Source organism: Lissotriton helveticus, chromosome 8, assembly GCF_964261635.1.
Source record: "Lissotriton helveticus chromosome 8, aLisHel1.1, whole genome shotgun sequence".
NCBI lineage: Eukaryota > Metazoa > Chordata > Amphibia > Caudata > Salamandridae > Lissotriton > Lissotriton helveticus.
Window position 1 is genome coordinate 48,030,989 of NC_136069.1, and position 18,258 is coordinate 48,049,246.

General features: G+C 50.4%; 1 protein-coding gene across 5 annotated transcripts in view; it reads left to right on the forward strand.

Annotated features, from left to right (window-relative positions):
• The window catches only part of LOC144772335 (uncharacterized), an 84,010-nt gene that overhangs the window by 45,753 nt on the left and 19,999 nt on the right, over window positions 1-18,258 (forward strand). For all 5 annotated transcript variants that reach the window (XM_078656580.1, XM_078656578.1, XM_078656581.1 and 2 more), the window contains exon 5: window positions 1,471-1,581. In XM_078656580.1, coding sequence (XP_078512706.1) covers window positions 1,471-1,581 — 111 coding nt within the window. The remainder of the gene's footprint in view (window positions 1-1,470; window positions 1,582-18,258) is intronic.

Sequence of the window (18,258 nt, forward strand, 5' to 3'; positions counted from 1 at the left end):
AAGTCTTTGGCCTTGCACAAATGGTGAAACTACCTGGTCTCCTTTTGGTCTTGTTATGGGCGCATAAGCAACTTGCCACTTGCTGTGGAATAATTCTAATACTGCTTGCACATCTTAGACCAGCCTCTGCCATTTTTTAAAGCCTTCTCTACAGATGTGCCAGATAGTCACTCACTTGTGGCATCACCTCTTAGGGAACACACTTTAAAATGCATTCAATACCCGTGTAGCTGCCAAATGCAAAGGGTCGGGCTCAGAAAATAATTCTGATCTAAGATGCCAACAGATGGCCTTGGGAAGCATGGACTAGGGCAGTAGCCAGCATAACTCTATCTTCTCCAGCATTGGATCTTTCATATATGCACATGCTTAAATCATTCCCTGTTATCAGGCTGTGAATCCAGCAGTAAACCGTGTTCAAATGACCAACTGCCTCAATAGCAGTGTTTTTTGTAGCACATCCTCCTCATTTGAAGCAACCCGACCTTCACCAATGAGGTGGCAGTGTCAGCTCTCCTACTCCGCCCCCCCACGGAGGCCACCTTAGCTCATGTTTGTACTACACGTGCTGTCGGGGAGTCCCCAGGTAGAGCTCTGCTCTAAGTCTTCCGTGACCCTATCCTGGCACTTTCTGGGCTGCCCTAGGAGTGAACCTGCCTTGCCTTCAGAGCACTATACATTGTGCTTTTTTAGGAAAATGTCTTCAATATCAGTCAATTTTCCACATATTCAACTGATGGTAAACCTCCCACCGCAAATCTTTGATTCCGAATTGGAGGGTGAAATGCAGCAACCATGATGCTTCACAGACTACCTAGAGCCCTACACAGTTGGATGTCCTCTATTTGCCAGAATATGTGGGCGACTCTTTGGATGAGAAAGATAATTTTTAAGACTATGATGATCAACTACATTCTTTTTTATGAACACTATCAGCATCGTTATGGCTATACACAGCCAAATGATGGGCACCTCTTAAATATGTCTTTCTCACCAGCCAGCTGGGAAGCCGAAGCCTATTCCTCCCCGATCTCTGTTTTTCCCCACCACTGCCACCACCACCTGCCACGCCACCTCAAACACTGTTGTTGAGACCTGTGGTCATTTTAACACAGTTTACTGCTATTTTTAGATTACTGGGGATTACCAGAGTGACGACAAGAAATGATTCCAGCATGTGAATATATGAAAAATACCAACGCTAAAAAACTGGAGTTACAGGTAAGTAGCTACTTTCTTCTTGTTCTGTGTGAGAAATGACTTGGTGTGCCTGTGATTGACTGTGGAATCAATGGCTGTGTTGAGGGGAGTAATATGTGTGAGAAGTAAGGGATCACATCTTTTTTACCTGACTTCATGAAATCTGTGGATGTAGTGCGCGAGCTGGGAGGTAAGAGAGGTACAGGCAGCTCCATCTTCAGCTCTTGTCACTGACTGTGAAATACTTCTTTGATGTTTTTGTTACTACAGATGAAGAGGTCACCACAGTGATAATCTCTGATAGCATCAAAGAAGAGGGTGTGGCCTTTCCCATAGTTGAGGAGGACCCAGAGGAAGTTAAAAACATTGACTGCTGTTTAGGTAAGTTATCTTTTTATGCATAGGAGCTTTCATATTTATTTAATATATTCATTTGGAACACGCTACAAAATTGTTTCTACGTGTCTTTGGGCCTTTGTCTAAAAAAAAAAATCTGTGTTCTTTCACGTCACAGTGCGTCTTCATCTGTGTATCTTTGTGACTCATGCTCAATATCTTGGAACCAATCATAATTAATCTGCCACCACCCTTCCAATCGAACTTTGGGTCAGATGTACTAATATCAGGAATACCAATTTTCCTAATTGCGATTCTCTCCGAATCACAATTAGGAAATCTGTATTCCTAATGTATGAAACTCTTCTGAGTTTCATTAGCGATTCCTAGTGGGTTGCACATAGCTCTACCTCATGCATATAATGAGGTAGGTCGCAATTTTCGACCCACTGTGAATTGATGGCATCATAGTGGTGGTGGCCTGCTGAGGTCAGCAGGCCACCATGTCTGTGATTGCTTTTAAATAAAGCATCTTTTTTTTAATGCAACCTGTTTTTCCTTGAAGGAAAAAGGGAATACTCTTAAAAATATATGTGTTCCATTTTCAAAAGGGAAGGGGTCCCATGAGGACCTGTCCCCATTTGCGAATGGGTTACTACCTCTTTCAAGGAGTTGGTAAAATATGAATGTTTTGCGACTGTAATTCGGTTATCTGAGTTGATCATGGTAAGCGTTCAATACGAGAAGAGGTCCCTGGCTTCATCATGAGGCAGATAATGCCGTCATGCATACTGAGAGGAAGGATCTTGTCCATCTGTGCCTCTAAAAAGACCTCCACGAATTTCTTTGTAAGCAACGCGGAATAGACCTGAAAGATTTCAGTGGGGAAACTCTCGCAGTGCCAACCTCAATTCCTCCAATGTAAGGCTCCTATCCACAACATGCGTAAGTCCACATCCGCAAGGAACGCCTCAACCGCACCTTGTTGTCAGACCTCCCCAGCACGATAGATGTCGTGAAAGTGCACCCCAAGGGTATTTAGGATGTCCTGATGGCTTGTCACCAACTGCCCGCGCTACCCCGTCCCCCACAACTCCCCCCAAACCACACCCTGGAGTTCGTAGATGGAGTATTGGCAGAACCTCCTGTTTGCGTTTAAATATCCAGGGTAAGAGCCTGCCTGACTTATGACTCTCTCCATGTTGGCACTGTTGGCAAGCCTTAAGGCTAGGGATTCCCACAACGCCTCAAATAACCTCACCACAGTTCACATAACCTTTCTGCGCACATCAGGAGAGCCCGCCTCACCCTTGTGGAGATCCTCTAAGTGCTGTTCCTGAACCTTAATGTCTGCTTCAAGTTCCCTCCGGACAAGGTTATCCCTAATCACATACCCCAAGTACCACCTTAAGGACCCCCCCACTCAGTGGCTGTGGTTGTGGTGGAGCCCCAGTTGTGTGCCAAGCATTCCTGGAGCGTGTCCGCCAGTGACTGTCTACAGACCGCATCCGTCAGGAGCTTGGTAGACCTACACCAGCGTCCGGCAGGATTGAACCCCCTACCTCCCCCCACCCAAATTGTAAGAGGAGCAGCATCAGCGCATGATCTGAGAGAAACCTCCCCAAGTGAGCAGCTGCTCGAGATCTACTGCAGCTATGAGAAGGCGGTCTAGGTGGCATTCGTATAATGTGCCAATGAGTGGCAGGTGTATTCCTGAGTCTGTGGGTGGAGTGTGCGCCGCCTATCCAGAAAACCCAGATCCCGCATGAACCAAGATAGTGACACTGTAATTACGGGCTTCGCCCCTTGCCAAGGCCAGTGCCGGACCCCTATTCCTGCCTAGGACAAAATTAAAACCCACTGTCTATATTTTCAGAAACGTACACTGTCCTCGAGCAGCTCCTGCACTTCCGATCATCTACATTCAGGGTGTAAGTGTTCGGAATAGTAATATCCTTACCATCGAACGTGCCCTGGAGAAACAGATAGCGCCCCTCTACATTTGCTTTGCTATATACTTGATGAAATGGCACCACGGGTCACTGAAAAATAATTGTTCTCTACACTTCTTCGCTAGTTTCTGAGCCTCATTACACATTAGATGTGTTTCCTGCCCACAGGCTAGCTGGACCTGATTGTGCCGTAGATGCGAGTGAACCCTGTATCATTGAGTGTAACCTTTTAACTCCCTGACATTTCAGGTAACAATATTTGTACAGTCAGCCATTAGATTACAATACTCAAGGTCTTCATGTTGGTGACCATTCCTGTGTGCAGGCTCGTCCCGTATCCTCAAATGTGGCCTATGCGGCTAACCTTTTTGCGAGCCCCATTTCTCCAGGAGCCCACTTGATCCCACGCCACCTGGACCCACATCTCCCACCACCTCCAGACAATCTCTGGTGAGTCAAAGAAGTGAGATCTGCCCTCTGAGATCACACATAGTCTATCAGGATACAAGAGCATGTATCTAAGTCTCATGGTTTTCAGCTTTCTCTTGACCTCCAAAAAGGATTTTCTATTCACCTGCACTTTCTCTGTGTAGTCTGGATTTATAGAGATCTCATGATTTTCATAATGGGCATTATCAGTTTCTCAGGCTGCACGTAGTATACTGTCTCTATCTTTGTAGCTCAGGACTCGTGCTAAGATAGCGAGTGGCAGCGCACCAGGGTACAGGGGGCCCAACACTAAATGTGCTCTCTCAATAGCAAAAAAATGTGGCAAACCGCCAGGTTTCAGTGTGTCTGGGGTCCAGCTCACAACAAAGCTCTCCATGGTACACCCTCTCAGCCCCTTCAGGAAACCCCAGCAGGCAGACGTTATTGCGGCGCAATGTTCCTCCTGCTTCTTCAGCCTGTGCCTCCAGGGCCCCAGTTTTCGATGAAATGGTGGCCACCTGGTTTTTAAGTGTGGCCTCCTCTGACTAGAGTTCGGCAAAAGACCCCTCCGCAGCGGGACCTTATCCAACACCTTCCACAGATCTGTGCGAAGGTTGTTCACCTCGATATACAGTCTCTATTTTGCCCTTTAGTGCCACATGGGATCCTTAAATGGCTTCCAGGATTTCCTCAAAGGAGCAGCTCCTCCAGGGGTGGTTCCTGCGTTTTGTATCATTGTGAGCACCTCCCTGTCGTTCTGCCTTTGCGAAGGAGGTGTCTGGATAGTATAGTACTCCAGGGTGTTCCCTGTGGGGGACCTGGTGGTTTTCTTTTCCCCTTATGCAATGTGCTGATGGGGACCCCCAGGCACCTTCTACATCACTGGCCACTCGTTCACTGCTCACAGGGGTTACAGTCCTCACAACACTGTTCTAGTGCTTCCTACCCCCAGGGTTGTCCCGCACACCGCCATAGCCCCCCCACCCTCCTTGAGTTCTCAGGTGTAGGTGCAAGCCAGGAATGGCACCACAGCCCTTTGAGGTTCAGCAAATGCGCTGGGCCGCTCTCCAACACCTGCTGGTCTCTGCTAGGGAGTAAGGGCCATCCCTCCAAAGTTCCAGTTCTGGTCTGTGGAGTCCAGCTATTCTGTGGCAACTTGAATCCTAAGCGCCGGGCTCCACATTCCCTGTTACCAGGCACCCACAGTGTTCTCTCAGGTAAGGGGCGGGGGAATGGCCCCCTGCACCACCTCAACACTAGCAGTCTCTTTGTAGCAGTCCTATGTAGCCCCCTCCTCCATCAGCACTCCCCCGCTCTATGTCTGCAGGTTCTCCGACCTCTGCCGCCCGATCCATGCAGGCCATACTCCGCCTGCCGCTGGACACAGCAGGACCCTGCAGCCGCCCCCATCGGTGGCTCCGCAAGCTCCTTCAGCCCAAGCAACTCACCAGAGGCGCCCCATTTTCCGGGCACCCTTGCCCCTCGGTCTTCCTTCTCTGGGCAGCCTCAGACAGGGCCCCCGAGCGCGGCCGCACCCTGATGCAGCCCTACCACGTACAAGGCATCAGACATTAGACTAACACATTTCAGTTTGGTGATCCGCATCACAGCACTGAAATACAATGTCACGCATAATAGGCGCCTTTGCTGTCAAGTCGGTAGGGCTGCTATGCTAACTAGACTAAGCTGTAGTGGCTGGCAGCACACAACAGTGTGTTCGCAGCTCACAGCACTGGGCTTCTTGGGGGATGGCTTAACTAGAAGCTACTTGTGCTACAATGTATCAATAGAGACGCTATGTCGCCCCATGGCGTTACATCCTACTGCCTGCTCTGGCTGCGGTTAAGTCTCTGGGAGGCTGCCCTAGAGTCCTAGGACAGTTATACTCCAAGTACGGACCGGGGGGCCCATGCCTGGTGAATAGCAGCACAAGCTACTGTTTAGTTGCTTAGCACTAAAATTCTGAAAAAATGTTAAATAAACGGGCAAGCATTTATTAACCTGCAAATAAATGCTTATTTGCCTTCTTACATAATCCCTGACCTGCCCAGACCACCTACCACCACCCTGCTGGCATCAGTGCAGCCCTCAGTCACACCACAGAATGTACTTTGTGGCCCCTGGGCAAATGTTTGTGAGTTCCTATGGCCTAGGATATGGCAAATCATAGTAGCGCTGCTCGTACTGGCGCATGGTGGCAAATCAAAATCAGTCATCATGACCTAATGACCGCACGGCATGTGGGCCCACTGTGCAGCAGTGGCGCCTGCTGCTGAGCCTGACACCGAGCTAGTTTGCAGAGGGGGAGTGACCAGTGTTGCAGCCAGGCCAGGCTGCTGTGATGGGCTCGATGCACTACAGTAAACCACGCGGCCGGCCTGTCAGGAAATGCAGCTCTTGCTGGCTGCAGGTAGCTGTCGCTGCATATTAATCTTAAGGCAAATATGTGTCTACCTCCCTGGAGTCAGGGGCATGAATAAAAATTACTCCATTAAAGTTGTGGGTATTAAAGCTCCAAATGTCGTGCTTCAACTTGCCTTGCTTTCCTCCTTCCACGCACTCATGGCACACCTGCACTTGCAGCCACACACTTCCCTTCAGACACCTGTCTTAGGCTGGCTGAGAATTGATCGGTAGATGTACCATTTGACTGCACTGCAGCTGGCCTAAACGCACTCACTGATACGTCTTCCACTAATGCCACTGATTTTAATTCAAGGTTCGAACACCCACAGGAACGCTTTCGCACTCTACTGCAGATCTTCATAACAGAGGAGACCTTCACCCTGCTCCAACACCCCCCCCCCCCACGTCCGAGTTAGTTATGGACGCATTTGGGTGGCACATGATTTGTGGGAAGAGAGTAAATAAAACTCTGTTGCTAGTGCTTACTGCTGCAGTAGACAGCAGCGCAGTCGACCTTCCCGCATATTAATTATAGCACTGCGCATAAATGAGCACCGAAAGCAGCTCATTACAAAAGATAACGTGCAATAGATTATGACCAGCTTGTCCTTCGTGCCTGCCTTCTAGCTACATGTTTTGGTGTGCATCTTTTCTGGGTTTACCTCGTTGCTTGCTGGGTCATTAAGTCCAAGCTTTCCTAGATTCCTTTGGCTTGCATGAAGGACCGGATCGAAATTAACCCCTTCCGTGCTCCCGTCTGCCGTTGGCCTACGGGAGCACTCCCTCCCCAATGCTGCCGACGAAGCCTCGCCCACCTTTTAGAACACCCGCACCGTGGCGGAAAAACCGCCGCGGTTAAGGCGTTAAACTTGAAGAATTACAAGCCCCAGATAGGCCCTCCCTGGGAATCATAACACTTTCCTGTGCACAGGAATACACTTACAGAGCCTCGAAGTAAATTCAGTGCGCTCGGCTGTTCCTAAGGGTGCAGAGCCGACGGACACAGCAGGAGGCCTGGGATGGGCGAGGCCTCAAGGTAGCCTAGATCCTGCTTGTAAGGAGAATTCCTGGGAGGGAGAGGAGCGCAGGTAGAGAAGGCCAAACAGCAGAAGGCAGCCCAGAGGGTGAATAATAGGCAGCCCCTGGGCCTCAAGGTTACACCTTAGTGTCACTCTGTAACCCCCTAACCATTCTGTGTGCACTTGCACTGGCTGTGGGAGTCCGTGGACCTCTTTTGTACACCAAGCAGGCCCAGGCCTCCCTGATACATCCTACAGAACCCACAAGAGGGCCATGAGCCATATGTAAGCACCTTAACATTCAATACTTAGTCTATTGACATCGTTTATAACTTCTTTTAATGTCAGGAAGTAACCTCCGTCCCTTCTCTGTGCACACTGCTGTCCTATATAAATCCCAAGCCATCTATAACCTCTGGGCTTCCTTTGTACACTGTGACTTGCAAACACTGAGCCTCTTGTAGTGTAACAGTTACACTGTGACTGGCCTCCTCAGTAAGCGGTAGCTGGGTCTTCATGGTCCCACGATGCCCTTCCATTTCTGGTGATTGCTGCAGTTTTAAGATCATCTTAGAGTTTCTTCTTTCTTAAATTGTTGTAATTTATGATCTTTATATTTCCCTTATCTTCATTGCTTGATTTCGCTCCTGAGAAAGTGTCACTCAGTCGCTGAATGTCACTCATAATTTCACTAAAATTATGAAAATGTCACACATAGCAACCTGAAACCTTGGCAGCTATGGACCAGCCGCCGGGCTCCTTTCGTCACGGCGCTACGTGCCGATTACCTGCCGCCCCCCAAAGAACCATGGCCTTGTCCTAGGCCTGGTCGGCCCGCAATCAGTTGGCGGGCCCACTCCTCGCTGTGTTCGATCACCGCTACAACGGCCACCGCAGTGAGAACCAAATCAGCCCAGGAGTGCACCAACATTGGTCATGGCTAAAAAACTTGTCTATTTTGCGTTGTAGTGCAGGATGTTGAATGTTAAAGGACATTACGGGGCCTGCTCAAGGATGTGTCCTGTTGGCCATCTTGCGTGGCCACACCACAAATAATCAACTTAGCTATCAAGTGCAGTCATCACTGTACTAGGAAGGTACCATTAAACATTGCAATGGAGGGTGATATTGACATAATTCACAGCTTCTCAAACTTCATAGCAATTCCCAAACCAGCAGTGTGTTCCTCACCACCTGCCACCCTCTCTTTCTTCACTTCTACAGGGAGGATTATGTAGTAAAGCGAAGGTGCCCATCACATTTTGGCTGTGGGGGTGATGTTGAATGGCTCAGTGTGATGACAGAGAAGAAATGTGCAGAGTTAACATCCTGCTTATTGATCAGCTCTTAGTTCCCCACCTTCAGAGGAACCAAACCCTCTGCATTCTTGCTTCCCTTTTTAGGTCTGGGATTTGTCTTGCTATCCTACAGCCCTTCAACCTGTCTTTTATGTATGTTTGACAAGATTTCCAAATCTTGTCAAAGCTGACCATCATGTTTGAAAGGATAGCAGATAGTTTCTCCATGGCATAAACGGGCATACTTTTTTTTTCCTCAAAAACCTTCATTGATAATCTTTCACAACAAGTTACAATGAACGTAGCCGGGGATTCTGTACCAGAAGAAGAAAATCACATCTGTTACATGCATCATGGGAAAAATTGTACATAAGCAGCTCACAATAGTACTTGGAGCGAAATGACGGAGTGGAGTGGGAAGGGCATGAAGGGTCGCCCTGTGGAAGTCAAGTCCTGGTGAGAGAGGCCGCAGGGAGCAAGCAGAGCGCATGAGGGGGAGGCGGCACCCTACAAGCTAACACCGGCAGCCGCCGCAGGCAGAGTGCCCGCCGGGGACGCGGGAGAGGGGCTGCGGAGGCCAGAGCGTTCTGGCATAGGAGAGACGAGGGGACCCCAGATGTCAAGCGGGCGGGAAACTGCCGGCATTAAATCCCAGAATTCGGACAGAAGCGTCTGACAACGCACAGCATCCTCCAACTAATCGCTAACCTTGGGCGCAGGTCTCCATCCCCAGTGCATGGTGATCCTGCGCCATGCGAGAACTAGCCGCATAGCAGTGAGCCGGCGGGAGGCGTCCAGACAATATTTCACAAAACCTAAAAGACATAGCAGCAGGTCAGGCGGGACAGGTGTAGAAGTGATCTCAGTGATGGCGGCGCACACAGCACACCAATATCCAGAGACCTTTGGGCACAGCCAGGCAAGATGGGAAAAGTCAGCAGCAGGGGCAGAGCATCGGAGACATCTATCGCTGGGAGTGATGCCCATTTTGTGCAGCTGGGCAAGGGAACGGTACAGTCTATCCAGATATTTAAAATGTACTAGGCGCAGGCGGTAGTTAAGGGTCAGACATTTGGTCTGCTTGCAACAGTACAGCCAGACCTCCTGCGAGAGATCTGTGCCTAAGTCCTCACTCCACGCAGCGTGGGTGCGGTCAGTGGAAATCTGGGATGCCGCCAGCGTGAGGGCATAAAGTCTGGAGACCAGTTTGCGCGGGGAGGCGGATGTGTATGCGAAGTCGAGGACAGCCAATGAAGGAGGGGGCTGAGGAAACGTGGGGTGCAGGACGCTCTAAGTTGGTAATACAGCAGAGTGTCCATGGGGCCAGACTCTGCTGGAAGGGAAAAGAAGCCGCCGGTTGGGTGGAGGTCAGATAACGTGGACCGCACCAGGCGCGTCATGCGTTTGGCCATCCCGGCAGTTTGCAAAGGGGGGAATACCGGATTATGTGCGATGGGCATGGCACTGGCAGACAGCGTACTAGCTCCAAAGGCCGTTCCAGGCCCAGCACAGGGTCTCCACAGTGTCAATCTCGCCGCACGGGGGTTTTGCAAGTGCAAAGATAGCAGTCTGGAGCCGCCAGGGGGCTGCAAGATCAGCTTCCACCGCCACGTGAGGCTGAAAAGGAGTCGGATGTAGCCTGGGCGCTAAGGGCGTATAATTCGAAATCTGGGGCGCCCATCCCTCCACACGATGAAGGAAGCATGAGGATTTTGTAAGCGAGTCTAGGCTGACGCCCGGCCCAGCCAAGAGAAATAATAAAGGCGCCAAGTTTACGAAAAAAATGAGCTGTGAGGGGGATGGGAATGTTCAAAAACAAATAAAGAAACTTCAGGAGCACCACCATCTTGGCAATAGCTATGCACCCCACCAGGGACAAGGGCAGGCGCGCCAGAGGTGGATCTTAGTTTCCAGCCATTTGACCGCCTCGCCGAAATTAGTCCTCCAGAGTTCGTCCACGTCCCTGCTGAGCCAGATATCTAGTGGGCCCTATGCCCATACAAACGGATAATCCGGAGTAAAGGGAACAGTGATGTCTGTCGGGGGAAGAGAATAGACTTACCCCAGTTGACCTGGATTCCAGACAAACCCCCGAAGCGCACCACCTCGCGTACCATGGGACCAAGATTTTCTTGGGGGTTGCGGACATAGAGTGTGACGTCGTCCGCATACATGGAGACGACCAAGGTTCGAGCTGCAAAGCCGAGACCCCTCTGGGTGTGATGCTGCCGGAGACTGGCGGCGAGGGGCTCCATGGCTACATCGAAGAGCATGGGTGAGAGTGGAAACCCCTGCCTCATGCCCCTAGTGACAGGGATTGGCTCCGTGATCTGACCGTTGATCGGAAGGCGAGCTGTAGTGAGAGAATAAAGAAGGTGGATCTTGCGCAGAAACACTGGGCTGAAGCCTAAGCGAGGAAAAAGATAGAAGAGGAAGGGCCACTCATGGCATAAACGGGCATACTTTGGACCAACATATGCCTTTAGGGGGGTGGGGCTCATTTTTCCGAAACTGGGCTAATGTTCTTCTCTTCGCGAAAAGAAGGTGTGATAATTGTTTGCCTGGAAGAGGTCGTAAAGGTTATTAGCTGCCCCACAGGAATGGCATTTCTTGGGATCTGGAGCAATATAAAACCTGTGATGTCTTTTATAAGATTAATTAGAGCTGCCCAATAGGGTCTAATCCTTAGGTATGACCTCCTTATATGAATCATTGTGCCTTTTGCTGGGTTATAACTCAGTCTTGTCATGCATGATGGGTACGATATTATCTTTTTGCATCTAGTCCTACTTCTCCCCAAACATAAGTAGCAACCTCATAGCAGAAAATATATCCCCTGTTTTTCATCTCTGGCAATGTGGGAGCCATAATAGAAGTTGAATTAAACAGCCACGGTTTCAGCCACTATTAATTTATCTATTTCCGTGCAGTTCGAATTTGCTCTGCAGCTATGAATCGTTTGATGTCTGGGAGTCCCTTCAAGAGTTTTTTGTATTGGGTTGATTTAGAGTTTGGCAGACGGGTTGTGCGTTACACATGTGATGGATGTCACACCCCTCTTATTTTAAGTGCCATAAGATATAATTGAATTTGTAATAAGGTGGACCGAATATGCATCATGTTTCTGACTGAGTAACACATCCGCTAATTCTGAATCAGGCCCATAGAACAGTTTTTTTGTATCTCTTTGATTTGTTTTGAAAAATGAAATGGAAGAAGTTGAATTGTTTATAGCAGTCTAGGGAGAAAGTAAATTTTAATGCTATTGATTCTGGTAAACCAAGACAGTTGTTCTTTTAATATAGGTCCTTGAAGTCGATTTACAACAGGGAAGAGACATTGTAGGAGTATCAGGTGTATCTTTTGGTATGTTTAGCCCCTACTAAGGAACAGGGCTTCAGTAAATTCTGGGCCCCATTTTAGAAGATGTGGTCATGACTCCTAATTTGGGTCAATCACACCCATTCCCTGGGACTTAGAGTAATTTATTTGGAACCTTATGCATTGGAGAATGTCTCTAGTTCTTGTATTAGTGCCGGGATGGAAGGGTCAGCTGGAAGCAAAGAATTAAATCTGTGAAAAGGGCAATCTTGTACCTCCCGCTTTTGGGTGTCAGCCCATTTATTGCTGGAAATACAAGGAGCGTTCAGTTCCTAAGGGTAGGGGAAGAAAGGTCCTTTCTAAAAAGTGCCCTCCCACACCCCGAAGGATGTCATGCTACATCATTGGGCCTTGCTCCTCGTCGGGCGGCGCTGCAATGCCCAACGGGCACCCGTGAAGGGGCTCTTTAGCAGAGATCTTTTTGGATGAAGCTGTAGGGTGTGTGGGCTTGGTAGTGCGGCGAGTGAGTGAGTGGGTTGAAATAGGTCTCGGGCCGTCTTAACTAAATGTATTGATTCCCAGGGGGCACTAGCCTAGTTAAAAGTAATCTGCCCCAACTGGATATAATGTTCCTATATGGCTAGTGTGGTGCATACGGTTGACATGTTTCATGCCAGGTTAGACCCTATCGGGTCTGGTGGTACTTCATCAGGACCAAAGGAATGCAAATTGGGTATTTTAGCACTAGCGCATGTCTGGTTCAGTGATTTCTTAACTGGTTCCTAGAAGCAGTTGAATGCCCCGGGTTGAGTGATCCCGAGGAGAAAGACCCAGTTTGCTGCTCTCAGATCATAGCGTTACGGATGTTTTTGTGCTTTGTTGTAGGAGAATAGAGACCAGTACTTGGAAGGTATTATGTAGTAATCTCAGACCTTTAACTTTTGCTTAGCTAGTCCTAAATCTCACTGGAACAGCTTTGATCTCAAGCCAGCTGTTGTCTTTTATTTGTTAGTTTGTGTGAGAGGGGAAAACTTGGACCAGGTGAGGGCCCAAGAGAGGTGAGTCTTTATGTCTGGGTTCTGAGTCGCTTTATTAATTTTTGCAGATTCCTCTCCTATCCGCCTGACCAGCTTCACTGTATACGGGCCACAGTAATTAGCAGAAGGGGCTGGCCATATGTTCAGATGTCCTGTTCATAGCTTCTACACATCACATAGTCTTCTCGCTGCAAGGACATGCTGCACTCCATTCCCTTGGTGGGCTGTAGGATAGGACAGGTGTCAACTCTGCTGATCTGTATCCAGGTTCCCCATTCTGTGCAGTTCCTGGTGTCCAACTTTTAGAGCCCTGCAGTTGCTGTACCGCTCGTTAGTTAGGACGCAGGCAAGTTTTTGCGTCACAGGGCACCATCTTAGATTACTGTTGCTGCACACAAGACCGTCTTCTATGAGCAGATAACTGCTTTAAACATTACATTTCTACCCTTGCAAGCAATTACGTTATAACTTTGAGCTGCTAATACACAGATTGCTGTTCCAGGCCTCACTTAGTATTGCAGAAAGCATTATCCTTTTTTTTTTTTCAGAACAAAATTTTATTGTTGTTTCGAGTAAGATTGCATGACATCCACAGTACTCCGAACACCGGGCTGTGAGTATAAGATCAAAATGCAAAGAATAGCAATCAATACAGCAATCAAAATAAAACATTATTGTCGAAAATCACCCACCCCCCCTGCCCCATAAGAACTACCCCCTCCCGGATCCCACCCTAGCCCCGTTCACGATGTCCACCCAGGTCCCAGCAAAACAGTCATTATGAAATTGGTGATGCACTCTTTCCCTCGCCCCGGTTCTCAGAACAGTTGTTCATCAGCTACCTCCCGCTGTATCGGCGGCTCCAGCCACAACCCCCTGTACTCCGCCCATCTCTTCCATATTTTGTGGTGCTTTCTGGGGCAGCCACGGGCCTCAAACACTGGACGTTCCAATCCCATACAGTAATCCAATCCCTGTTTCCACACCTCTATCGGGGGAGCCCTAGGGTCCTTCCAGGCGCGGGCCACATCCCTCTTGGCTACCGTAAGGCCCAGAAGTAGTAAGTGTCGTTTGTAGATGTTACCACCCACTTGTTCCAAGACATGATGAAGGCCCAGCTGCAATGTACGGGGGAGCTTCCAGCCCAACACCTCATCCAAGCAATCCCATACACGCGTCCAGTATCTCTCCAATGCCCCACAGGACCATACCGTATGCAGGAAGGTGCCCACCTCCCGGCCACATCTCAGACAGTCGGGGGAGGCAATGAAACCGGCCCGCCACAATCTCTCTCTCGTATAGTAAGCTCTGTGTAGGTATTTAAATTGGATGAAGCGCAATCGTACGGCGATGGCCGCCTCCCTCGGAGCAGCGAGAGCCTCCCTCCAACCCTCTTCATCTAGTTCTCCCACGTCTCTCTCCCAGGTGGTCCGCAGGTTGTCCAGAGAGGGGGAGCAATGAATAACCAGTGACTGGTAAATGCGGGATATTTTCTTTTCCTCCAGTTCCCCCATGAATAGCTTAGCTTCCAGTGGACTGAATTCCGGCAGGGAGTCTAGTCCCTCCAGGGCAGGGGAAATGGCATGTCGGAACTGCAAGTATTTGAAAAATTGAGTTCCTGGAACGATTTAAGGGTCGTGCCCTTCATGACATGGCCCAGTGCTGAGATCCCTATCGTATCCCAGCCGCAGAACCCTTGCAAGGCCGCCAAAGCCGGCAAGCGGCCATTTCGCCACAACGGGCTCTCCTCAGTTAGCCTGTTCCACCATCCCATGCGGCTAAGCGCTCGACACCAGATCTGGAAGACCACCTGTGTAACCACTGGGAGCCTCTTCCCCGCCGAGTACAATAACGTATGTATAGTGTCTGGTTCCATCAAAAATCTCTCTAGGGCATAAGCCGGGTCACTCCGATCTCCATACCACCACTCATTTAACACTAACAAGTGGGATGCTTGATAATAGGATAGGATATCTGACGACGCCAGGCCGCCGCAATACGTAGAAAGGAAACGGGTGCGGAGTGCCACGTGTATAGCACCCCCTGCCCAAAGAAAGTGTCTTAGTGCCGAATTAACCTGGCGAAACCACTGTGGCGAGACAGGATAGGGGTGGTTCTGCAACTGATAAAGCAGACGAGGGAGGGCCACCATCTTAAAAATGGCCAAACGGCCATACAGGTTCAAGGGCATACGGGACCATGTTTTCATGTCTGACCGGACCCTATCCCAGACCGGAACCACGTTGCGTTCCCACGAAACTCCAGGTATGTCCGTTAGAAACACCCCGAGGTACTTAATACCCCCGGTTGCCTTCTGTAGAGCCGATGCCCAGTCACCTAGTGCCGTACTATCTCCCAGAGTCCATAAAGTGGATTTCCGCACATTAAGATGGAGCCCCAAAACCTCTCCAAATACCCGCATAATTTCAAGGACTCTCGGTCCCGACCTATTTAGGTCTGTGAGAAAGAAAAGCACGTTGTCCGTATAGAGCGCGATCCTGTCAGACGGCCCAGCCTCCCATTCAAAGCCCCTCATCTGCGCGTACCCACGCCGCTAGAGGTTCCATGGCGAGGGCGAACAGGTACGGCGAGAGGGGACACCCCTGTCGGGTGCCCCGTCCGATAGGAAAGGTGCCCGAGACAGCGCCGGCCACTCTCACTGACGCCGTCAAATCTGTATACAGCAGCCGTATATACGAGTGGAAGTGGGGTCCAAGATACAGGCGAGGCAGGAGTGCGTGTAAGTAAACCCAGCTCAGCGAGTCAAAGGCTATCTATATCAGCCAACAGAAGCGCCGCCTGGGTTCCCGGGGCTCGCATAATTTCTAACGCCACTTGGGCCTGCCTAATGTTGTGTCTTGTAGCTCTGTGTGGAATAAACCAGCCTGGTCCGAATGGGCCAGGGTAGTGATTAACGGGAGGAGGCGGTTGGCGAGGGCCTTGGCCAGTATCTTCGCCTCGACATTCAGAAGTGAGATAGGGCGATATGATTCATGACGTTCGGGGGGTCTCCCTGGCTTGCAGAAGACCACTATCTCGGCATGCCTCCAATCCCTCGGTAGGTGGCCAGACTCCCTAGCAGCATCCAACGCCTTCTTATAATGTGCCCCTAATTGGAGATGATATTTCCGAAAAAACTCGCACTGGAACCCGTTGGGCCCTGGGGCCTTCCCTGCATTCAATACTCCAAGGGCCTTCCCTAATTCTTCTGCGGACAGTGGAAGCTCGAGACGACTGCGCTCCTCATCGGAGATCCCCTGTGGTGGGAGATCCGCAAGAAATTTATCAACGGCGTTCGCTGGGAGGGATTCCCTAGGGGCATATTGTGCCGCATAATAGCGCGCAAAGCTGTCAGCAATTACCCCTGGATCTGACAAAGAATCTCCGGCCTCATCTCGTAGTGCCGGCAGTGTCTGTGCTTGAAACGTGCCCTGGCAGAGTCTGTACAACATCGTGCTGGACTTATCCCCCCATTGGTAGATTCTGCTCTGTGTAGCAAGCCACACCTGACGTGACTCTTCAAGGTATAGGGATGCAGAGTCTCGCTGCGCCTGCAGCAGCCGTCGTACATCCTCCTCCTCCCCGTCTCCGTGCATTGTTCCTCCAGAGTGCAGACTCGATCCGCCGCCCTCTCCAGGTCCTCCCTTCGCGCCCTACGGACCTTCGCGCACCAGGCTATATCCACTCCTCGGAGTGTGGGCTTCAGAGCCACCCAGAGGGTCACATCATCCAACCCCGACCTCTCATTATCGTCCCAGTAGTGGGCTATGGCCTCTCACATATGGGACTGGTAACCGTCTTGTTGCAGGTGCCAGGTAGAGAGGCGCCATCGAAATGGCTGCCGCCTCCTATCCAGAAGGATATTGATCGCGATGGGGGAATGGTCAGAGAGCCCGCGCGGTAGTATAGCCGTCGATTCCACTCTCCCTATCCTGGTGCAGGGAACGAACAGGTAATCTAACCTTGAGAAGGATTTATGGACCGCTGAAACATAAGTGTATTCCCGACTATGTGTATGTTGATAACGCCATGCATCCGTCCAGCCCATGCCCCTCACCATGTCATTCAATCTTGTAGGGGTAGTTCCCGGCTGCCCACCACCCGGCCTGTAGCGATCTACATTGCCATCCATAACATTGTTCCAGTCACCCCCGATCACAGCCAGTACGTCCGGAATCTCGGCCCAGACAGTGAACAGTTTCCCCACAAGTGACCATTGCAACGGGGGAGGAGCATACACACTACCAAAGACCACTGGCTCACCACCAATCATTCCCCTGACAAACACGTATCTGCCCTGGGCATCTACCCACTGTGTAGAGTGGACATAAGACACCCTGCGGTGAATCATTACCGCCACTCCCCGGGATCCCCTGACCAAACCGGCGTGGAACACCTGTTGATATCCATAGCGCTGCAAGCTAAGGGTCTTGGTACCTAGGAGGCGAGTCTCTTGCAACAGTAGGACATCTGCCTTCTCTCTTTTCCCCTGTCGCAGCACAGCGCCCCTTTTAATTTTATCTAGCATGCCCCTTACATTAAAGCTCACTATTCGCAGCACCGCCCTGGGGAGCTCCGAGGCAGGACCTCTAGCCGCCATCAACCGGGTAAATCTCCAGTCGCCTGGGCATAGGGAAGTGCAGCTGCATATATATCCTCAATAGAACCTGGTGGACCATCGTGCTGTAAAGAGCTACCCCTATTTTCCCCGAACTCTTGTGCCCCCCACCCCCCCGGCCCCCAACCAAACCCCAACCCAACTCCCCTATTTCAGGCCTCCCCCATCCCCTCCCCTATACCTCAGCAACGTTGAAGTACCTGTCGCGGTGTAGGAGCGCCCCAACCCACAACGGGAGGTCGGTGGCCACCCACTCCAATGGATCCCCATAAACCACACCCCCAACCAGCCCCTTAGGGGGGCAATCAACGCCTGTGGAAAACCGAACTGCTGTTACCCTGAGGCAAATGTCTCCACCCTTCCCCATCCCGCATCCCATGACTGACAGTCTAAATCTGTAACACAGTATTTCGGTGCTTCCATAAATCGTTCGTCATCTCTGGCTGGGCCGCTTGTATCCGCTTGCGGTTCCCACACCGCTGCACAGCTCAAATAGGTAGCTCATGGTCCTTCGCCATTCACAGATCCACTGTCTGAGTGTCTGGAGGATCGATCTCCTCCGTAACTCCCTTCTTGGCGGGGGACCTTCTGGTGGAGCGGGACCTCCAGTTGCTCCTACTACGAGAGCGTCGGTGGGTCCGC